We start from the raw sequence: 24,282 nt of genomic DNA on the forward strand, positions 1-24,282 counted from the left end.
CGCTGAGCGGGGGCGTGGCCTTGGGGGCTCGTCCTCGCTCTCCCCATCTCCACCAAAAAGGTGCCACCTCCCCCCCAGGCACCACGTCTGCGCAGGTACGGCTTCCTGAACACCCCATTTGCGCAGCCCCTGGCCTCCGGGCTTCGCCTGGACGGCCTCATGGGAGCCCCTCAGCCAGCACAGGGCGTGAGAGCACATCTGGCCCACCAGTCACACGACGGAGGCGTCTGCGCTGGAAATGGCGGAGCGGCTTCCATCACAGCAGTCTGATGTCACGCCCTCCACCCCAGAGGAAATGCTGCCCCGCTTCCCACAGTCACACGGCCCTTCTCTCCCTCCCCTTCTTCAGGCGCAAATGCCTCTGTAGGAAAAGGCCCGAGACCAACCTTTCAGGAGGGCACCTCCGTGGACTGTTTGGCCACCGGGTCCTGGGCATCAGAGCAGCAATTCTTCCTCTTCTAGGAGAACCAAGAAGACATTTCAAGGAGGATCAGGACGTCAGCGCCTGACTTGCCCTCTGACCACACTTGCAGAGGCAGTGTCTTGTCACCAGGTAGGCCCTGCTCTTGCAGAGGCGTCCCTGGAGACCGAAAGCTGATGGCCTCTGACAGACACACTCCCCGGCCCCGAGTCCAGCTCGAGGGCGGCCCCCACGCGGCCCTCATGCTCTGCGTCCCCACCCTTCCCCTCAGAGTCACAGACAAGGCGCTTCGCGCCTCCTGACACCTGACTTTTGCATGTGTGTGTTTTGTCAAAACTCACGTCGACAAATGCTCGCTTCAACGAAGCCCAAGACAGAATGACCACAAGGATGAGTCAGACAGACACTGCTTCTTCCAGACGTTCAGATCCAGCAGACACGAGTTATGTGCTGGGGCAGGGAGAGGCTCAAGAGGGCAGAGAAAGCGCCCCCAGTTTGGGGCTTGAGAAGAGCTGGGCTGGAGACGGCAGCGCTGAAAGTGGGCCTCAGACACTCACTGGGATCTGGGCCAACCTGGAAGGAGCCGTGGGGACAGGGCTGGGGACCCGACATCAGGATGTGGTGGGGCCTGAACGGCTGGGTGTGGGTGTTCAGGGTGCATGGGGGAAAGACTGGAAGGCTTTTCTGATCAGGGAATCACATGATCAGAGCTTTAACGGAGTGATTTGGTGAGTTAGGGAAGGCGTGAGCAGAGGTGGACTGTGAGCTCGTAGGTTGTTTTATTAGCTCAGGAAATGGGAAGGGGTGTGAGCTGAGGTGGGTGCGCGGGGGGTGGGAAGGAGAGGTAGAAGGTCTTTAGCTCTGGGAGGAAAGAATCGTGCTGCACTTGTTCTGTTTTCCTTCCTCCGGCCCCAAAGCGTGGAACACAGTCGGTGCTTGCTACGTTCTCATAGGCTTGCAGTTTGGGAGGCTCTGCCCCAGCCCAGGTGAGAGCTGTTTCTGATGGAAGCTGGGTCACGTGTGGATGGGGGACACGAGGAAAGGCGGGGGCACGGCATCATGAGCGTAACGGAGAAAGCGGAGAACCTCGGGGCCTTGGCGCCTGCGAAGGGAAACCCTTCTTGCACTCACTGATCACAGCCACGCTCAGCGGTTCAGAAACAGGAGGTGCTTTTAAGCACAACACAATTAAAAGAGATAAAAGTTTATTAAGAAAACTTTTAAAAATAGAATTTAGATTTAAATAGTCTGGGTAAGAGTTAAATTTTCAACATAAAGTTGAATTCTGACTCTATAGAACAGTGTGCCAAGATTATTCCAGACATGAATCTTTTGGAAAAAAATTAGTCTCAATACTTCACTGAAGAATAAAATATACTAATTTTGAGCGTTGGCTTTCGGTAACAGCAACAGTGTCCTACGAGGATGGTTGCGGAAACGCCGCAGCAGGACGGCAGAGTGGGGACCCTCACCCGACTCCCGAGCCTACTGCCCGTGGTGGGACCCTGCACGTCCGTAACCCTGTCCCCGGCGGCCTCCTCCACGTGATGGGGGTATCGCAGCGCCTCCTCGGAGGCTCGGCCTGAGGACCAAACGGGTTAGTGCTCACAGAGCGGTGAGGACAGTGGCTGCCTCAACCCTGTGTAATTATCGCTTCCATGGTAACCGACTGGATTTACACAGGGAATGCTTTTAAGCCCTCACCATTCTTGAAGTATCTACTCACCTTAGGTACCAGCAGTTGGAGAGAACAACAAAAAGGTGATTTTTGTTGTTGTTGTCTTTATATGGCTTAAAACATATTTTTAAACACTTTCATAACTGTATAAAGTCATTAATTATCTGCTGTGGCTTCCATATGGTCCCCCACGTCAAAGTGTATTTGGACACCAATGAGCTTGGATAAAAATACGTCGGTGGAAAATTGGCCCAGAGCAGGTCGGTGACCCTAATAAGTGTTTATGCAGTCTGGGTGAGCTGCCTACTAGGGAACAGCCTATTTTTACTTGACATCAGTACCAATTATCAAGGAAAGGTATATTCAGACACAAATAAAACTTACTACTGAGCTGAATTTAGAAGTGAAGTTAATTTCAATAAAAACTGGATGTGGAAAAAATGAGTCCCTGGAGCACAGTCATCCCAGGGCTTCGGTCAGTGGAAAAGCTCCGCTCCAAGCCCGGGAGGTGGGCAAGCAAAGATGGAGGAAAGGGGATGTATCACGCACGCCCGGCAGCGGGACACGCCGGCAGCCGTCCCAGCTGCTGCTCACGCCGGGCCCACGTCCCCCGTGAGGACTGGCGGCGGAGTCTGCCCCTTGCCTCTCTCTGTGTCTTGCCCCGTTGACCACCCGCCATGTTCAGCAAAGTTACTTGCATGCTACACATCTGCTTCTGTGTGACTTGCATAATAGCCACCCTCTTTGGGTGGAGACAGCCTGGAGGTGGCTGATAGTAATTCAGGTGACAGGTGTCACGGGCGAGACAGCCGTGCAGTGGAGAGGACAGTGCGGGTGCAGAGATGCCTGGGGAAGCCACGGACAGGGCTTGGAGGTGGACTACAGACGAGAGGCGGGGACTGCGGGAGGGGAAGTCTCGTGCACGCCATTCGGGGAGGCGTCCTGGGACGGTGGTCGAGGAGGAGGTGAGGTTAGGGGTGCGTTCAGTTCAGGGCTGAGACCATCCGAGCGGAGATGCCTGGCATGCAGGTGGGTGTCCGGATCCGAAACTTAGGAGAGAAACCTGTGCTGAGGGGCAGACGAGGGAGCTGGGGTGTAAGCGGGAATTAAGGCAACGAGAGCCGATGGGGGTCTGTGCAGGAAGCGATCACAGAGCGCGGCTCAGCCACGCTCCGCGTTCACCACGCACCTGCATTCAGTCTCTGGTAAGAGCCTCCTTCACACGTACCTAATACAGTAATCCCTTGACCAAGCTGAATATTACAGTTTTTTGGCACCCAAAGCAGATGAGAGCAGGTAAGCACCGAAGTTAGAATTCTGAGTTGTGTTTTTAAGGAGGATATTTACCTTGAATGTACATTACCGTGTGTTCTCCAAAACGTTATGTGTCTATATACTCTAGGCTGCACGTGTGTGTGTGTGTGCGTGTGTCTGCACAGCTACAGCGAGACAATTCACTTTACGATGGACACAGGGATTGGATAATCAGCGCCAGGGGTAGTTCTGCTGAAAACAGTCCTCTACCAGACAACATAATTACCATTCACTAAAAACACAAATTGCTCAATAAAAGCATTTTAAGCACAAGACTGGAAGCCTGTGAGAAATGAGTTAGAAAGAACTCCACTCAAGGCTGAGGTGCTCGTAGCATCTGATCCTCAGAGATGGCAGCCGACTGGGAAAGCAGACGAGAAGCAGGAGGTGTTACCTGCGCGCCGAGCCTGGAGTGGAGCTTCTGGTCCGACAGCCAAGGGTGCTTGAGAGCTTCACTTGCACTTATTCTCCAGCTAAAGGGAAACGCAGGGGCTCATTAGGGACAACGGCAAACCAGACCTTGGCTCTGGCCACCGCCTTTGGGAGACCAGGGGTCGCATGTCACATTCACGGGCGATGCTGTCCTCTCTGGAGTCGGTGTCAGGGACTGGGGGTTACCTCCCAATCCAAACAGAGTGACAATATCGGCAAGACAAGCAAGGCAAATAATTCAGAATTCTTGTTAACAACTGAACTTCTGCCTTCCAGTGAAAGTAACCATTCTTGGTGGAACGTCTGAGTTTCGCACACTGAACTTCTATCTGTCAGCTGGAGGATGAACGTGTATTTCTTATTGTGAGGACAGAATCCTACGATGATTCTTGATGATTGCAAAAGCAATTCACATGTTAAAAGTTTCGAACAATATGTGTTTCTAATGTTTGAATTAAGACGTTTTGAAGAGTCAAATAGAGAAGCAGATGGAGGGTCAGGGCACGTATTGAGAGTAGATTAGACCCTCTGAGGCAACAACGGTTTATACAATTAAAAACTATATGAGGAAGAATCATAAAGATTGTGTTATAACTCTGAGTTTTGTAAACTTGTCTTGTGTGCTCATGTTTATCACATTAAACAAAATAACTTTTCAAACTAAAAAAGTATGAGTGCAACAACCTGAGGTCTGCTTCTGAAACGTCAAGAAAGTAGTTTCAAGCAGTCATGAAGTTCAATTTATAAAATTGCTTCAATAAAACTGCTTCATCAGATACCAAATATTTGAGCATAAGAAGAGGATATGATGGAAAAGAATCTGAAAAAGAAAATAGATAAGTATAACTGAATCACTTTGCTGTATGCTTGAAACTAACACAACATTGTAAATTAACGACACTTCAATTAAAAAGAAAAAGAAGAGAGAAGTCTTTACTTTAGTCAGGGAAGGATAACTTGGTGACAGCATCACCAGTGGGACCCCAAATGAACAGATATAATTAAAAAAAAAAACCTCTTGACCTCCACCAACTTCAGCTGGAAGAGTTACTCTGTTGATTAGCATAATTCTCCGTGTCGGACCCCAGAAGCGTTCCAATAGCTGACTGTGCTGAAAAACTAGTCCTGCCCTCCAGTGTCAGACTTTTAAGAGCTGACTATTAAAAAGTTAACTGTAACATCATACGAATAATTAAGTATTTAATACAATTCCAAGCGCGCTTTTGCAGCCCGGAAGTCTGCTCTGTGGTGATCAGAGCTGCGTTGCCTTGAATGCCCAGACAGTCGTTTTCCTGCCCAAACATGTGACTGTCGCTCCTCAGGTAGGAACCACGTCCTCAGGCGGAGGGGACGGGTGGGGGTGCTGGCGCCCTGAGCCTCAGCTTCCTCATCTGTGAGGTCACAGTGACAACGTCCACACGCCACGGGACCACGGGAGGGTGGACCCCGCTGACACAGCAGAGCACTTCTGTAACATGGGTTCTCAGTAAATGTGATTTCTCAGCCTCCAGGGATTCGGCAGAGATGACATTTTACGTCTGTCCTCTGCGGGCGTTCAGACAGTGACGCTGGTTACGTCGGCTCCCGTGCCTTTCCCCCTCGTTCCTGGCTCTAAGGACTCCCTTGGGTTGACACTGCAGCCGGGCTAAGCCCTCCTCACCCTTCAAGCCCAGTTCTGGCCTGTGTCGATATACTCAGTCTCTAATAAATGTTAACCACACTGCACTGTCTCTTTAAAAAAAAACCCGTGTCTTCTGGTAGGTCGTGAGTTACTTCAAGGCAGGGACTGGGCTTCAGGCATCTGTTCTCAGAGCCCAAGACCCACTTCCCGCAGCTCGGAGACGGTCAGCCACGTGCCGAGTGAGGGGGTGTGCCAGGCTCTGACCTGGTCCCCAACCCCCCCACCCCCGCAATTCTAAAATGCAAGCCCCTGTGTTTCCGTATCACTATCCTTCGTGCACTCAATTTTGAATTATGTGATTTCAGCAGGACTGAAAACTGGAAGGCCGTGGAAAACATAATGGTTAAGGGCACGGCCTCATGCTGAGTTTCGGTCCCGCCGCTTAGCCCGCCGTGGGATCTTGGAGTCTCACGCATAGAACATCACTGATACGTTCCACCCGTGGAGCTGGGTTGTGTGGCAGGGGCACCGTCTGGCCCACGGCAGGCTCTCAGATGCAATGGTCGTCAAGTGGGCGCCTACCCGGAGCCACACATGCCTCGCAGGTGAGAAAGGGATCATGGGAACAACTTGTCCCAAACCCTTCACTCTGAGCGAGTCCACCGAGGCCCAGCAAGAGACCCTAATTGCCTCATCGTAAAGGCACAAGGAGGGGTTTTTGCAGCCCCATGCAAGCCTCATGACCCTGCCATCCCAGATCCCAGTAGTCTGGGTCAAGAGCATCAAACTCATTCTGCCTACAAGCTCGCGGGCACATCACAGATGTCCCCGAGGGGGCTGGTGATTGGTCCTCTGGCACGCGTTCTCACAACCCTGGTGGCACATGCCTCCCTGTTACCCCCGCTTCTTCCCGCGCATAGTGTGAAGGTGGTCACCTCTTCTCCTTGATCAGAAGCTTGGAGAGGAACTCCCGGGCCTCCCCCGAGACGTCCTGAAACTCCTCGTCCTCCAGGTCCCACCTGCAGGCCAGGATGTTGCTGAGGGTCTCGGCGTCACTGTCTCCCAGGAAGGGGGACAAACCGCTGAGTCTGTAAGACACAGTGTCCGGGGTGAGTAGTCTTTAAACACCTTCCACCCTGTACGGTTAAGTTGGTTCTGTCATTTAAAACTGAAAGAAGGCAGAAAACCACGAATCAAGCACAAGTTTATACTATGTTTTTGCAACTGAGAAAATGCTCCATCTCCCACTCCAACACCTAACTAAACAACGGTCACAACGAAGGCGGCAGCTACACTCAACTACGAATCTCAGAGAAGAGCACCACTGCCCTTTCAAAGCATTTTACAGCCAGCAAAGGGCCGTCACGTCCTCAGATGGCAACTGCCAGGAATGTCACCGCTGAAGAGTAAGGCTACTTAGTCATTTAAGGGATCAGGACACAAGTTTGGGGGCGGTTGCTTTTTTTAATTACTTTTAGGACACTCGGTGTTGTCCTAGGAGTTAGGGTGATTCATAAAGAAGACACACTTTTCCTTTTTCAGATGAGGTACAGGGAAAGAATTTACTCCTTTCACCCGCGGGAGCCAACAGAGCCTAGGAAGTACCCGAATGTGGGGCAGAGTTATTTATTTTTGAAAGACCTAAATGAGGGCTTTTTAAAATAGCCAGGAGGATACACGGGACGACTGAGAGCACGTGTCAGAGGGGCTGGGGTCCCCTTACAGCATGTAGGTGATAACCCCCACGCTCCACATGTCGGTGGGAAAGGAAACAAAATCGTAGTTCACAACTTCAGGGGCGAGGAATTCTGGCGTTCCGAAGTTCACCTTCAGCTTCTCTCTGGGTTTGTACCTGGAGTTTAGGAAACGATGCAGGGGAGCGGACAGGTCAGTCAAAAGTCAAAACGCATGGAAACGGAAGGGATGCAGCCTACAAGCAAAATAACTGCAGCCACTCAGCGGGTTTAAAATCAAGAGGCTTTAAAGGACATCACATAGTGGAGAGATAGTGTCCAAAACTTGTAAACAAGCTTCCCACCGGAAAGGCTTAATAATCTGAAATGATTGTGAGAAAAGCCTCTCAGAATAATTAGGACACGTGACTTATGGACCATGACAAAAGGAGCAGGGATACAGCCTGTGGCATGCCAATGCTGGAATAAGCCTGTTTTAATGAATAAAGAAGATGCAGGAATTTACAGCCGTTTAACATTCTCACTAATGCACTGAGGTCCAGGTAAACTCTGTGTTCCCTTAAAAAGCGTATCTGTGCCAGAACCCTTTGCAATCTTGCTCACCCTATTAAGTTTTTTAAGTAAATCTTCTCTTTACAGATGGAACAAACAGAAAAGACTAAGACAAACTCTTACAAATTCTGAATTAATGTGTTAGGTTTTAACATGCCCTATTTTTCTTGCATGCACTGCAGAGACTCCTGAACGTTCAGATTCTGAAGCCAGCAAGGTAAAGCTGAAACATAACTTTGGTCAATTCTAAACGGGGGTGTGAAACCAAGGGGTACGAAGGATTTCTCTTTGCAGAGAAAGAGCGCCCCTCGCGCTCCCGGCCTCAGTTCACACACCTGTGTCCAAACTGACATACCTTCTGGCCAATCCAAAGTCAATAATTTTTATTTGTTTAGTCTCCCGATTCACACACAGGATGTTCTCAGGCTGCCAGGAGAAAGAGACACATTAGCAATGAAAACAACCCTCCTTCACTCAAATTGTCCTTGAACCACAACTAAAAATACAGCAACGCTCAGGAAAAACACACCAGGCCTTTCACTCTGGGGCTGGCTGGTCTGCGCGGGTCTTTCCTCCTCTAATTATGTGGTGGGTGAGGCGCGGGTTTGCCTGCCAAGCTGGCCTGACCCTGCCCGGCCCCGCCCCGGCCCTGCAGTGGCCCATCACGCGGGAGCCCAGGCGGAGGTCTCCTGCCTCATGACTTTCCAAATGGACTGGGGGAGGCGTCTCAGCCTTGACATCTGCCCCCCTAAAGTTATGAAGTATGAATTCCCCTTCTTGGAGGGATATTTTTCCCGAGGATTTATGAGTTCCAGGAGAAATGGCCTGGTTCGTTCCCCCAGCCACACTGAACAGGCACTGTAATGTGAACGGCCCTGACCTCCAGACTTTCCCTTTGAGCTCGGTCTCTGGGAAAGTCATATGTGAAAGGCGGGCTCCCCCACAGCCGTTCAGTCTTCATTCTTGGCAGTTCCAGAGTTTTGCTGAGTTTGGTCTCAGTGCCTAAAACCCTTGACTAAGTGTTCCCTTGGAGTTTGAGTCTGGAAGGACTTTGCCCTGCCAACAGGACAGTCTCGGGGTGGAGAGGAGAAACGTGGGTAGTACTGCAACTCGGTGTTTACAGAACGTCTTACAAGTGTACCTGCCTTTGTTAGGACTGAAAAACTGAAGTCTGGGGAAAATAAGGGATTTGATTTGAAGTCAAGGTTATTCATAAAAGAGAAATAAAGTTTTCAAAGAATTGCCTGAAACTTTCAAGCTCTAATTAATCCCAATTAAGCCCAAAATAATCCCTAAGTGCCGGGACGGGCGGGGGGGGGGGGGTGTTAGCCAAGTCGCCAGATCCCCAGGATTCGTGTCCCATCCTTTAGATGGGATCGCGGCTGCCCCTCTCCTGCCTGTCTAGGTAGAGAAGAGGTTAGAATGAGATCAGAAACGCAGAAACACTCTGTGAAATGACCTAGTGTCTCCTTGTCAATATTCAATAGTCCATTTGGTTGGGCAGGGCGTCTTTATAAGCCCTTTTCCAAAATATCTCTAAAACAGATGTCTATAAGCAAAGGCAATTTATAGAGAAGTGGATGCCGTACAGGCAGTTTTGGCCTCATGCTTAAATAACTGATCGGTCATGTATAAAGCTGTCCCATTGCCAAAGAGCACCGTGACGTAAAAACTCTGTTTGCAGAATGTAAAGAGACAGCTCTGAGGGCACTTCGAAAGGTTAAATTTTTTTATAATTATGAAATTAAAGCATATTCATTGAACAAGATTTGCAAAACATAAAAAATATATAAAGGAGACCATTTTTAAGTCACCTATGGTCCCCCTACAGAGTGACCAGCAGCCACTGTTTTGGCCCCTTTCCTTGCAAGGAGCTTCCTGAAAGGGACGCCGGGTCCCCAGCGACTCGCCCAGCTGTCGCCTTCACCGTGCTCTTCACACACGAGCCACGACCAAAGCTGCCCGTGCGAGTCCTCAGTCAACACTGTGAAGCCACGTGTAGAGTGGTCTGACCTATGGCGGGTTGGGTCCGTGCTTCAGGTGCCAATCCAGCCCACTAGGGATGTTTGTAGACCCGCTACACTCAGTGAACACGTTCCATGAAAACACGCATTATCAGAGCAGCTCACAGCCACGGGCCTCGCTCATGCTCTGTAACCTCTGACTGTGTCATTTTATACACCACTTCCTCCTGCCCCAGGAGTGGGAAAGCAAAGCACATAAATCAGGACACTGAGGGGGCCAAGTCAGAGGAGCAGACACCCACGGAAACCTATTTAAGGAAGTTAAATTTATTTAGCTCCGCAATCCCTGATGACTTGCAGGGGATGGCATGTTATACAGAATATATATTTTATCTCACGGTCATGCTGTGCAAACAGGGAAATGAAAAAAATGACTGAGCCACACAAGAAGATGCACTTTACGATATTAGAGCTGGTTGGGGTTCGTGCGCCCGGTCTTTCACTTGTAACTGTGCACAGTCCGGAGTCTAGGGGCTTCATGATGCGAGAGAGCAACAGGGAAGGGTCATTAAGTAAGAGGAGAGAGAAGGCTTGGCCCCCCACTGTTCACGCAGGCTTTCCATGGCTCCCGGGCGGCTGCCCTGCCCCACCCCACCACCCTTCTGCCCCTCACCCTTTTAGCATCGCCCTCTGGCCGCCCTGTATCCCATTCTGCCATAGCTTTCTCCTCTGTGCTCTAGCATGCCTGCAGAAAAACAACCCCTAAGGCCCGCAGCTTCCTGAAAGGTTTTAGGAGAGTGCTGAGGATTCTTGGAGAGCAGGAAAGTTTGGCTACAACCAGGGAATTCGGACGTAACTAGAATTCCCCCAGCTATTCAACCTAATAATGAGAGGATGCAGCAAGGATGCTGTGATGGTGGTGATGGTGGTGGTGGTAGAGGTGACAGCGGTGGCGGTGGTTGTTGTGGAAACCATCTCCCATGTGAATTCCTTTAACACAGGCAAGTTACAAGAATCTGAATAGCAGTCCCTGCAGATGGAGACATGCACATATTATGGGGTGACAGAAGCTGGAAATAGGGAGATGAGGCTAAGAATCCTGAACACGCCCCAGTGACAGGACCCGCCTCCCGAGCTGGGGTGCAGACCCGACAGGGCCCCCTGACCCGATCCACCCCCTGAAGGGTTTGGGAAGGGCGTACGTTTCATACGATGCGGAACACACCCTACCTTCAGGTCCAGGTGGAGGATGTACATCTGGTGCATGTGTCTTATCCCCTCACATATCTGCCTGATGAACAGGATGGTATCAAGCTCGGTCAGGCTGCAGTTGTCATCGATGATGCGGTCGAAGAGCTCCCCTCCGTCCACACTGCAGGGAAAGAGGGGGAGTCCTGAGTCATGACCCCTTGATGAGCATGTGTTCCTCACGTCTGAGCTCCTTGGACTCCTCCAACAGGCGTGTGTGCAGCTCTGTCTCTACCCTCTCAGCCAGACGCCTCTTACAGGGAAGGCCCTTCCTGGAGCCACTGTCAGTGTCACAGACGGGAAGTCTCGAGGCCCTTGCATCCGGCGGCCACAGCTCTGGGCTGGGTCCACCTCTGCTGCTTCCTAATGTCCGTGGGGATGAGGAGGACGCGGGGAGGACGGGGACGGGGTCCCAGCATCACCAGGAGCTTAGACTAACCTCGTGATAAAAGGCTTCTGGGTGGCTGCGGCTGGCTACATTGTTACCCAGAACCCCTATCGCACAACAAAGAACAAAACCTGAGAGCGGGGCTGGGGGCGGGGAAATGACGTGAGTCACAAACGCTGGTCCAGTGTCCGTCAGAACGACTCACTTTCCAACTAAACACTTACTAAGTTTCTGTAGAAGTGATTTGAAACAGAAGCTTCTTAGCCCTACTCCAAGAGTTTGACATGAACTTTGTATTAGCAATTCGGTCGAAGGGGAGATGCAGTTCAGGAAGCACTTTCCTCCGGGTTACCCAGAGCAAGGGTGAAGCCGGGGCTCTGACAGCACAGCTGGGATTTAAAGCGGACCCTGTGCTGCGTCCTGCTGCCCATCAGCAAAACCTCACGCGGAGGCACCAGCTCCTGCGTGATTTCCTTCCCGAAGCGGAGGAGAGCCTGACGCAGGCAGCCGGGACCGCGGCGCCCGGCGTGGTCCAGCGGCTGTGAGGCAGGACGGAGCCGCAGCCGTGGGGGGGGGGGGGGGGGGGGGGCCTGGCTGTGCGCACAGGTCTGGGGGAACGGGGTGGGGCACGTACTACTCCATGACCAGGACGATGTCGTTCTTAGACTCGAAGGCGTCGTAGAGCTGGATGAGGTTCACGTGGTCCAGCTGGTTCATGACGCTGATCTCGTTCTTCACGTCATCCTGGGAAGCAGGAGGGCTGGGTCAGCACCGGGAGGACGACCGCAGGCCAGCCGGGGTCCACGCCGCACAGCCCTTACCTTGTCCTTCAGGCCTCTGGTCTTGATGATCTTGGCCGCCAGCTTCAGGCCTGTGGCTTTCTCCTCACACTTGTGAACCTGGCCGAAGCGCCCCCTGCCAAGGAAGAGGACGTGGCCTGGCGTGAGGCTCTGTCCCCGCCAGGGCCCTGCTCCAGCCACTGCCCAGTGGACAATGCAGCTGCCCTGCACCCCTCTTTCTGACGTTGAATGAGCAAGCCTGTTATGCACCTGCTGTGGCCAACATCTCCTAGAACAGGTCAAGTTCTGATACCGTCCACTGGCATCAGAACCCCCGGCGGGGCGATGCCCAGCCCTACCCCAGCCCTACTGAAGCAGGGAGGCCGGGGAGGCCCCGGAACCTGGACTTTCACAGTGCCCCTTGGGCGGTTCATTTGCACCCTAAAATTTGAGAACGTCTGACATAGAAAAAAATAGACTATTTCTGAACACACACTCTTTCTGTAAGCATATGAATGATACAGGCTGTAGGTCAGGCATATCAGGTTATTTTTGGAAACTGCATATAAATAAGAAGTAATAACAAAATTGGACATAGACACATTTAATCAAAATAGGTATTACATCATGACCTGTGAAATTTTTGACAGTTTCACTTGGATGTAAATTTAAACACCCTTCATAAGCCAGCTTCTTACAAATGTCATCCTGTGCCGAAATGCTCACTCGTGAACCGTCTTCACGTCCGACTTGCTTACTGTGACTCCTGACTTAGTGAAATAGCTGGAACCCACGAGCCTTGCTGTGCAGTGCTGGCCACACTCAGGAGTGGAAGGAAAGCTTCCCCACTGTCATGGGCCCAAAGCCCACGGCATCCTGGGGGCTGCAGAGGGGAGGGTCGTGGCAAGAGCCAAAAAGGGGGGCGGTCACCCCACCCCACCCCACTCAGCCACACTCCCTGTGCAGAGGCAGATGGGTCCTGGGGGTGGCATTACCATAAGCACAGCCAAGTGTGACTTCAATCGCACCCACCGGTCCAGACGGGGTCTCTTTCCTGGAGCCCATGAACCTACAGCCCCGGGCACTTCAGATGTGGCTGCTCATTAAGAAAAGGCTTGTTTCTCCTAATTAGCAACGGCCTGCCCAGCAGCAGTGCCACACCGCTGTTTCGCTTCAGGACCACCCGCTCGGTCTCTCTGGCATGGTTTGCCCTGTAGGCCTGGAGGGATGAGGTGACCTCACAGGGTCCCCGCTGGCCCGCCGGGCTGATAACCTCATGGTAACTGAGCGTGGCGAGCCCGGACTCTAATTGCCCTACAGGCCGCGGGGGAGATGAACCCCAGGACACCTCCGGGGCCTGATGCCGCGTGCGGGGTCCAGGGCTCCCAGCCACGGCGCAGCAGCGCCGCCACAAGAGCAGGGCAGTTTGCTGCGTCCTGACTCCCCTGCAACGGGGAAGGAGGCCACCAGCTGATGACCTCCACACCTGACTGTGTTTCTCTCATTTACCTATGGAGCCCAGAACAGGGGTGATGGGCAGCCGGTCCCACCTGCAGGACAACGAAGAAGAGCCAACGCTGCCCGAAGGGGCAGGAAGGCAACTCTAAGCGTCACTGACACACCTCGACCGGAAACCCGCACAAACCCTGGTTGTGGTTTCAAAGCCACTTCTGCAAATAACTTTCCTCTTCTAGAGAAACAGTTGCCGGTGTGCCACCAAAGCCCCTCAAGACACAAAAAAGCTGCTGGGTGCCGTAAGACTGCAGAGTGCCGTGCACCTTTCCCCTCGGCCCATCCTCACGGGCTCCAGGGGGCTGCTCTGTGGTCAGCCGGCCAAGGAGGAGAAAGTTCAGGTGCATCCGTGTGACAAAGGGCAGAGGAGACGTGGGATTGGGAGAGGAAGGAGGGACACCCCCACCCACCACAGGCAGAAGCACGCGCTGCAGTAGTGACGCATGTTTTCCCTGTGTTGGTAAGTAAATTTCTGTATGTTTGTATAGATTTTCTGCTTTCCTCTTCCTATTTACATAGGTATGCTGAGGGGAGTCAACTTACTAATTCAGGCTCTGAGTTACACGATCTCCCAGGGGGTCGTGACTGAGGTGGGAGAGGAAGGAGCTTCCCCCAGCGAGGGACCCGCCCCCCACGGACTTGACTCTTCTTTCTTCAGGGAGAGAGTGGGTGTGGATGTCCTGCCAATAAGTCCTTCCGGGAGGCAAGTAACTGACTGAAATGAATGATAGCAATTCCCACAGTAACCGTGTGAATGGGAAACCAACAATGGTAAAAGAGACTTAACACGCCCAGTGAGAAGTAAAGTGTTCGCTCATTTCTGCATTTTGTTCCTCGGTTTCCAAGCTTCTAAACGTTCTGGGGCCTCACACTGGGTTCCTCTGACTCCACACAGGACAACACGGAACGTGAAGCAGAAGATGACTGTGGAGGGTCGTCCCCACATCTGCCTCTCCAGCACCGGTGACAACGTTCAGAAATGGTCACCATCTCTTAAGATGCCCACTCGTGCTGTTTCTGGTTCTCTGGTTGACACTGGCAAACACACGAGAGTCTCAAGGCCCGTCTCTTGGTTCACAGCAGCACTGTTCGCAACAGCCAAGACGTGGAGGCAACCTGGGTGTCCCCCCGCAGAGGCGTGGATGAGGGAGACGCGGCACACGTGTACGACGGAATACTACTCAACCGTAAAAAAGAATGAAATAACGCCATTTGCAGCAACATGCATGGACCTAGGGATTGTCATACTAAGTGAAGTAAGTCAGACAGAGAAAGACAAATAACATACAATATCACTTATATGTGGAATCTAAAAATAAATGATACAAACGAATTCATTTACAAAACAGAAACAGACTCACAGACAGAGAGAACAAACTTAGGGTTACCAAAGGAGAAAGGTGGGGGGGAGAGGGATAAATTAGGAGTTTGGGATTAACATGACCACACTACTACATATAAAATAGATGACCAACAAGGAGCCACTGCACCGCACAGCACAGGGAACTCTACCCGATGTTCTGTAATCACCTATAATGGAAAAGAACCTGAAAACGAATAAATATATGTACACGTATAACTGAATCATTTTGCCGTACACCTGAAACCAACACAACATTATAAATTAACTATACTCTAATATAAAATAAAAATTTAAAAACATGAAAAAAGCAATACAAAAACTAAAAAATTAAAAAAATTAAAACATTTATAAGAATAAAAAAAAAAAAAAAGACCCGTCTCTTTGAAAGCTGTCTTCTTTCGTCTTTTGTCGAGACAGTGTTAAAGCTGAGTGCTACTCACCCTCCTAAGATCTCTGTTCTGCTCACGGTGTAGAAGCTGTTGACCGCGGCCTGCTTGGCTGTCACAATACGGTGATCAAACGGTGCGGGCGGTGCGGGGGCGTCGTCTGGGAGGGGAGAGGAGAAGGGCCGCGTGAGAAGGGCCTGAAGGCCAAGCCTGGGCCCTGGGCCCCTGCGCTCACTTGATAGTAAAACACAGTGGGGCACCCGTTTTATTTCTCATGATCCAGGGAATATAAGTGTTCGTTTCGTATTATGATCTGTGGACCACGGAGGTGACACCTGACCTTTGAGAAAGGATGTCAGGACCTCTGAACCGTCTTCGGGACAACTTTCAGAAATGTCAAAACAGTCAAAAATCTCCAAGCCTCATACAGTCCAAACAGGTAATACTTGCAAACCTGAGACATTTACACTCAAACTCCAGAAACCATTTGATCCATTTTTTTTAAAGCACCACTGATAAATTCCACTATTTTAATTAAAGCAGAGAGAAAAAAATGGAAAATTTCTTCATGTCATTGAAAGTTTTGATATTACTATATATGACTTTCCAAAATATTTTAGCCTTTATTTAAGACACATTTAAGCCACAAAGATGCATTTTCCCTGGTTGGAAATAAAACACCCGGTAAAATTGGCTGAGTCTATATCGTACAGCTCTCAAATTTCTCCCACTTTCTACCTTCCAGCCTAAGCATCTAACCTCTAGTCCACCTCAGGGTCAGGTCTAAGATACATAGTTACTCACTAATACGCTTCCAGTATCCTTTTTACTTTTCCATGGTTACTGCTGTTGAAACGTGCTTGCCGTGAACCTATTCGGTGCCCCATTGATTCGCGACTTAAACATCTACTATGTGCAGCTGCTCACATGCGTGCAAAGGGTACAAAGGGAAGTGAATAGAAAGTAACTTTGTTTTCAAGGCTTTACATTTATTCCAAATATAATTCTTGAGCACTTATCCTGAGCTAGGTACTCTGTCAAGTGTTCATGTTTTTAAAGATTCAGACAATATAAACCTCCGGGCATCTGATTTGATGAGGACATTCTCCCCTCACACCATAAACAGGCTGAAAAATGAAGAAGGTATGAAAGAATTCTCTTGGTGGCATTCATCTCTTCAGACCAACAGTAAAGTGACTGAGTTATGAACACAAACGACATCCATACAGCATGATGCCTCCTTCGGGCCGTTAGGCTAAGTGAAATTTAGTCAGAAAAGCTTGCTGGAAAGCTTAAGGAGCTTTAAAGGGCCACAACAAGGGCTGTTTCCTACCCGGGGGATCATGAGAGCGTGTTGCCTGGAGGCCTTCGCTCCAGGGGACCCCAGGGCTCTGCCCGGGCTTCCTGTGTCCTCCACACGCATTCGTCACCTGCACCCGCCACGTCGTTCTGCTCTTCTTGTTCTCCTCCTGGACCAAGCTCTCCTCCACCTCTCTCCGCTTCCTGCCTGCCGCCCGAGGGCTCTGCTGGATCCGAGTTCTGCAAAAAGGGTCCCAGCGCTGACTTTCCCGGGGTTCATGATGGGAAATGGCGTTTATGCTGCTGATACACCTGGAAAATAAAGTCCAGCCACGCCTCTCAAGGTGTCCGGGAGGGACTTTCAGATGGGTGATGCTTTGGTGAAGGGATGTAAGCCTCACGATGGGGAGTTGGTGATGTCAGTGCTGGGGGCAAGATGGAGCAGGCCGCCTCCCCATCACCCCAGCAGCAAGGGAACAGGTGGAGACGGCTCTCCCCCACGACCTCCTGGTGACCCCTTTACAAAGGCGGTCATCTTATGACTCCCTAGCTAATTTGATCTTAATTTTCACGTCCCTTCCTTAAAGAGGAGAGAAATGACCATGTTAAAGCATAATAAAAAACAATGTTTTCTGAATAGTAACAGCCGTGAGAGTTAACCTTTACCGGTGAAAGACCTGCCCTAACTTCAGTTTCCCAATGGCTCCAGACCTTAGTAAAAACATCTCTGCAGTGATGGACTTTCTTAGTAAACATTAGTGTTTACATTTAATGCCTGGAAAATTAGGCTTCTCTACAATTAGATTCCAAAATACGTTCGCTAAGAATGAAATAAGGGGAATTCCCTGGTGCTCCGGTGGTTAGGACTCCATGCTCTCACTGCCGAGGGCGCGGGTTCAGTCCCTGGTCAGGGAACTAAAGTTCCACAAGCTGCACAAGGCAGCCGAAAAAAAAATGAAATAAGAATTATGTCTTAAATCCCTAAAAAACACCACAGGTGTTTGAATTGGGATGCTATTTGTTCCAGATAGATTCTGTGGCTCATAGACATAGATCGATTTATTTTAATTGGCTGCACAATTGCCTGAATTTATATGTGAAACTTTACAGTTGAGGAAGAATCATTTCATAACCTATTTCATACTCAATCCTCATAGTATTTGGGAAGCAGCCAATTTATACATCTGATCAAGCTGATCATTGTTTAATTATTGATCTTAGGAAGGATGTGCTCTATATTGCTAAAAATAAGAAGCTTTTCCTTGATGTTTAAAAAATACTGGATGGGATTACTAGTAATCATTTTGTCCATCTATCAGTTGGTAGAAGACTTAGAAAACAATAAAATGCCTGAAAACATCACAGGCAAGAAGAAAAAATAACGGCAGGAAAACGTGGCCAAGAACAATCCACACAGCTGGGAAAGTGGCTTCTAAACTGTTGCTTTAAAGAGCCACTTCAGTTGTCCTTTGATATGGCCTTAAATTGTGATGTCACGTGGATCTACAGGAAACGTCAGCTGTGGGAGCAGATGCCTTAGACCCTGCCTTTCGCAGGATGGACCACCGTTAGTTCTAAGAACACACTGGTCTTTATTTGGACTCTTGTCCAGCACTGTTGCATGTGGAATCTCGGGTTCCCCTTTTCCCTTCGCTTCTCTGTCACCAGGCCCTTCCTTAGACCGAAGCCCATTTTTCTCTCCACTGAACACTGGACATTCATTTTTACCCGCAGGGCCATTATATTCTCGATGGCTCGGTCTCTCTGGACATGAAATGTCTCTTCCGTCTTCACTTTCTCTTAGCTCTGTGGAGCTTCTTAGAGCAAAATCTTCTACTTCATCTTGTGGTCTTTCCGCACGAAATGTGGCCAAACTTCTCTGAACTAGAGAGGCAGGGGTCTTCTCAGCATGTTTCTTGTCGAGCTTATTAACCGTTTCTTTCTCGGAGGAAAGCTCGTTCTTCCGGGAAGATCTCTCTGAAAGCTACCATAGGACACAAAACATTTCAACGGAGGACGCATGTGGTGAGTGTAATTTTGGCTTCACAGGATGGCCTCTCTATTCAGGCTTCTCTTTATCAGCAGATACAAGCTTTAGGAAAGCAAAGGAAGAGAGCATGTGACCAGCGGACAGAGCGTTGGGCCCCCAAAGACTTTCCAGTTTGTAACTAGTAAGGTCCAAAGCCCATCAAGCAAAGGTGTGCCAACAGCACTTCACTGGACACCGGGTGTCACAAACATGTGACTTCCTCTGAATAAGAGCAACCACACAGCTTGTGTAACGGAGCTCTCTTTATCCATAAATCGATAGCCTTATAAAAAGGTTACCTGTGGGGGGCTCTGTCCTTTTGCCTTTGGCAGGAGCGGTTTCCTTCAGGCTGGGGTGTGGCCACACCTGTTCCTTAGCCTGTGGGTACAGGATGGAGTAATGAGTAATGTGAGTGACGCGTCCCATCAGGGTCTCTCGACCTCAATACTCAGATGCTCGGGGACCCTCATGGCTGGAGAATTGTTATGGGGACTGTCACAAGGCTTATAGGAAGTCTAGCAGCATCTCCAGCCTCTGCCCACCAGGAGCCAACAGTACCCTCCCCGCCTCCCCACCCCCCACCATTGTAGGATGCAAAACATGCCTCCAGAAATTGCTAAGTGGTGGGCAAACTCACCCCAGATTGAGAACCACTATATTACACAATTCAAACACAGGAAAAATACCCAAATAAATAGCAATTTAGGGGGCAGAACAGTCTGAATTAATGAAGCCCTCTGTAGACGAGAGTATTTGAAAGCAAATGAACTCACTAATTTAAAAGAAACTTTGTACGACTCTGGCACTGTTTGTAGAAGAAGGCCCATCTTCATGGATAGATTAAAGGATATTGATAATGTGTATGTCCCCCTTGACCTCTGTTTATATTGTCTTGATATAGTTCACATACACATCAAATAAAAATGAAAGGCTATATGTGAATGGGTTTTGTAAACCAGAAAGCAGGAGACTAAAGTAAGCTTTTATAACAGGGGCTTCTATTGATACCTTGCTTAGAACAGGTGGCCCCTTTCCTAAGGCGGTAAACATTCTCCTCACAGTCCTGGTTTCTCTGAATTAGCTAAGCAAACCCTTTTTAAATACTACATAAAAGGTAAACATTAGCCCAATCCACCCAAATTATCATAAGTTCTGAAGTTATACATTATAAATTAATGAAATTGTATGGATGTTCAAAGAATCAGTCTTTTTTTCTTTGGAAACAGAGAGAAATTTGCCTGAGGGTGACTTGCAAGCATGAAACACCGTGTGAGTGCAGGTCACAGATACCAAGACAAATTATAAATGTGCTTTTAAACCATCCAAAGCGCAGTCCCATAGGTTCAGAGCATTTCCATTTTTCAGATAAGAACCTTCAAGCACAGAGGCATGTTTAGTAAATCTGCAGAAAACCAAAATTAGAGATTAGAGTCTTCTCTTTTAAGTGAAAGGGCAGGAAAATGTCCTTTAGTTTCCTTCCTTTACACTTGCACAGCAATCAGCACATACTCACACCCCAGTATAGCTTGCAGCACTTTCTTAAATGCCTTTTCTCATTGATTTCCCCCTAGATTATAGGCCTCAAGTGGGCAAAATACTGATTCATCTTTGAATCCATAGCACTTAGCCCAGGGAGATGATGATGGTGATGATGGTGATGGTGATGGTGGTGATGATGGTGATGGTGATGGTGATGGTGATGGTGGTGGTGGTGATGATGGTGATGGTGGTGGTGGTGATGGTGGTGGTGATGGTGATGGTGGTGATGGTGGTGGTGATGGTGGTGGTGGTGGTGGTGATGGTGATGTTGGTGGTGATGGTGGTGATGGTGGTGATGATGGTGATGGTGGTGGTGATGGTGGTGATGGTGGTGGTGATGGTGATGTTGGTGGTGATGGTGGTGGTGATGGTGATGGTGGTGATGATGGTGATGGTGGTGGTGATGGTGATGGTGGTGGTGGTGGTGATGGTGGTAGTGATGATGATGGTGATGGTGGTGATGATGGTGATGATGGTGGTGATGATGGTGATGGTGGTGGTGATGGTGGTGGTGATGGTGTTGATGGTGATGTTGGTGGTGATGGTGGTGATGATGGTGATGGTGATGATGGCGATGGTGATGGTGGTGATGATGGTGATGATGGTGGTGACGATGGTGATGGTGGTGATGATGGTGATGATGATGGTGATGATGGTGATGGTGATGATGGTGATGGTGATGGTGGTGATGATGGTGGTGATGATGATGATGGTGATGGTGGTGGTGATGGTGGTGATGGTGATGTTGGTGGTGATGGTGATGGTGGTGATGATGGTGATGGTGATGATGGTGGTGGTGGTGATGGCTAATATATACTAAGTACTGACTACATACCAGGCACGTTTCTAAGCATATTACATTATTAACTGCTTGTTCCTCATTGCAACCCTTTGAGATAGATACTATTAGCCCCTTTTATAATAAAGTTGGGTAATTTCACAGGGTTATATAATTCAGAAATGGTATAACCAGGATTCTAACTCTTAACTACAGCTGTACTCTCACTCTGAAACAAGAAATAGAAGATTATAGGCAAGGTATATCATTGATATTGATTGAATATCTACCATATAGCTGGCACCACAGGAGGGAAGAAAAAAGATTAAAAGAGAACGGCATAAAATAGAAATCAACTAGTAAAGAAATAAATATTTATTGGTCAAAAGATTAGAATTAGCATGGAAGAAAGAATTGCATTCCAATTTTGAAAATGAGTCAGATACGGGCTTCCCTGGCGGAGCAGTGGTTAAGAACCTATCTGCCAATGGACTGGAGAACTCGAGGTATGGGAGGGGGCGGGGGGTGAAGGGGAAACTGAGACGAAGCGAGAGAGTAACACAGACATATATATACTACCAACTGTAAAATAGTCAGTGGGAAGTTGTTGTATAACAAAGGGAGTCCAACTCGAGGATGGAAGATGCCTTTGAGGACTGGGGCGGGGAGGGTAGGGGGGGCTTGGGGGGGGGGAGTCAAGGAAGGGAGGGAAGATGGGGATATGTGTATAAAAACGGATGATTGAACCTGGTGTACCCCCCCAAAAAATAAATAAATAAATAAATAAATAAATTAAAAAAAAAAAAAAAAAAAGAACCTATCTGCCAATGCAGGGGATACAGGTTCAATCCCTGGTCTGGAAAGACCCACATGCCACAGAGCAACTAAGCCTGTGCACCACAGCTGTTGAAGCCTGAGCGCCTAGAGCCCGTGCTCTGCAACAAGAGAAGCCACTGCAATGAGAAGCCCGCGTACTGCAACAAAGAGTAGCCCCTGCTTGCTGCAACTAGAGAAAGCCCGTGTGCAGCAATGAAGACCCAATTCAGCTGAAAGAAAGAAAGAAAGAAAGGGAGAGAGAGAGAGGGAGGGAATGAGGAAGGAAGAGAGAAAAAATGAGTCAGATAAGATAATTTACAAATTCTTAAAGATATTTTATAGCTTTGTCTTTTGATGATTCTTTTTTGCAGTGAAAACCCATGGTGGACAGGCCTTTTTCTTCTGAGTGTATTCTGGATGGCGTGAACATGATGGTAAAAGTACAGGTGGGCTTAGTAATGAAACCCACCTGTGTCGGTGGATTTCAGTCTACCAAAATATGTAAAATTGAGAATCTGGCTGTAAGACTCCACGGCGAGCTGACCCAGGCGTTTGCCTCCAGGGATGTCTTGGTGTCAGTGGTGGGGGCCCACAGGATGTGCTAACGCTCTCGGGGTACAGTGGTCTGACTGGACCAACAGGAGAACTGTTGATTTTGAGGAAGGTAAGAAATGAGCTTCCAAACAAGGCCATTTTTTTCTTCAGTTATATATCAGATATGTTTTACCATTTAAATAACGTAAGACAGTCTTTATTCATTGCCACAGGCTATTGTATTTCCATTTCCCTATGTCATACTGACATCTAGAGGAACTTTGGACTGAAGAGTTCCCAAAGAACAGAAGACATATTTCTCCTTTGCTGTTTCTGGACAGCAACTTCAGTGGGACCTTCTTACTTAGTGTTTCCAAGTTATGTGTAGAAGTCGCTAAAATAGGAAGTACAGGTCTGTAGACACATCTTGTTTGTTTTCCACAAACAAACATACTCTGTACTGATTAGAGAGGCCTGGTCAGAGCTGGAAGCACGGTGCTCCCGGCAGGATTATGACCACCCTCTGCTAAGGGATGAAAACCAGGTCAGACACCACGTGCTTTGCTGAGTCCACATTGAGGCCCAGACGAGCAGGAGGGCCCCGTTTCACTCACAGTTGTTTACTTGTTCACTTTATCATGACTCATGTATTTGCACGTGGGTTCCTTTCGTAACCATTTCCCCGCTCCTTTTATAATATCAGTGGATTTAGAATGACACGGGCAAGAAAGGGGATTTGCCCACATGGCCAGGTATTCAAAACACAGCTCTGCTCTGTCTGCTCTGCCCGTCCCAGGCCGGCGTCCTGAGCGGGCGTCTGCGCCCAAGCTCATCCAGCTACGCTTGCGGGCATGAAGGAAATGTTAGACCTAATTTCTATTCCTTCTGCATTCTTTCCAAATGTATATGTCACTTACGTTTTTTAAAACATATATTAGTAATATTGGGCACATATAATTTATGCCTGTAATATATTAAATGTTTATAAAAATAAATATACATGTATTGTTTATCCATTTATATAATTTATAAACAGATAAACCTATTGTCGTATGCTTAGAAATAGTTTGCTGATAGCCATGCACAATCAAAATACTTTGGAGACCATGCTGCTAGATAACACTATTTCTCACATTCCACTTTTCTGAAGTATATGCTTTAGAGAAGAATCATTCTAATTAGCAGGTTCAAGGGCAAGTAGCTAACTAGAACTACCAGCTCAATGCTTGCAAACTCTTTTCCTCCTTCCTCAAAGTCCTGCTTTTAAGAGGTCAGGATTCGTTTCTCAAATGACTTTCGTGACAGATTAAAGCAATTGTACGCACTTCATACTCCTGTCTCTGTCATGGTTTCACTTATTGCTGTGGAATCGAGACCCTTAGAGGAAGCAACACGGTGCACAGGCATGTGCCAAGTGCCACAATCCTCCCAGCACAACACTAAGACCCGGCTTTTCCTGAGAGGTGGGATAACTAGAAGGAAAATTAATGCGATCAAACAACTTTGCCCAGTCCCTCTTTCATTCGCATTCAATAGAAATCAGTTTTGAAAGGCAACCCTGGAGACAGTTCAAGATGGCGGAGTAGAAGGACGTGCGCTCACTCCCTCTTGCAAGAGCACCAGAATTACAACCAACTGCTGAGCAATCACCGACAGAAAGACACTGGAACTCACCAAAAAAGACACCCCACATCCAGAGACAAAGGAGAAGCCGCAATGAGATGGTAGGAGGGGCACAACTGAGTTAAAATCAAATCCCATAAATGCTGGGTGGGTGACACGCGAGCTGGAGAACAGTTATACCGCAGAAGTCCACCTACTAAAGTGAGGGTTCTGAGCCCCACGTCTGGCTTCCCAACCTGCGGGTCCAGCAATGGGAGGAGGAATCCCCAGAGAATCACTTTGAAAGTCAGCGGGATTTGATTGCAGCACCTC

The 24,282-nt window shown here is 48.9% G+C and overlaps 1 protein-coding gene across 1 annotated transcript in view; it reads right to left on the minus strand.

Annotated features, from left to right (window-relative positions):
* Window positions 1-389: 389 nt before the first annotated feature.
* Window positions 390-24,282, minus strand: part of MYLK4 (myosin light chain kinase family member 4) — a 73,206-nt gene continuing 49,313 nt past the window's right edge. Inside the window, exons 2-11 of the mRNA XM_057699784.1 lie at window positions 18,980-19,058; window positions 15,407-15,512; window positions 12,134-12,227; window positions 11,947-12,056; window positions 10,907-11,048; window positions 8,068-8,138; window positions 7,190-7,318; window positions 6,402-6,554; window positions 3,808-3,886; window positions 390-458 (exon numbers count right to left, since the gene is read on the minus strand). Coding sequence (XP_057555767.1) covers window positions 390-458; window positions 3,808-3,886; window positions 6,402-6,554; window positions 7,190-7,318; window positions 8,068-8,138; window positions 10,907-11,048; window positions 11,947-12,056; window positions 12,134-12,227; window positions 15,407-15,512; window positions 18,980-19,058 — 1,032 coding nt within the window. The remainder of the gene's footprint in view (window positions 459-3,807; window positions 3,887-6,401; window positions 6,555-7,189; window positions 7,319-8,067; window positions 8,139-10,906; window positions 11,049-11,946; window positions 12,057-12,133; window positions 12,228-15,406; window positions 15,513-18,979; window positions 19,059-24,282) is intronic.

Source organism: Hippopotamus amphibius, chromosome 11 (assembly GCF_030028045.1).
Source record: "Hippopotamus amphibius kiboko isolate mHipAmp2 chromosome 11, mHipAmp2.hap2, whole genome shotgun sequence".
Lineage (NCBI taxonomy): Eukaryota > Metazoa > Chordata > Mammalia > Artiodactyla > Hippopotamidae > Hippopotamus > Hippopotamus amphibius.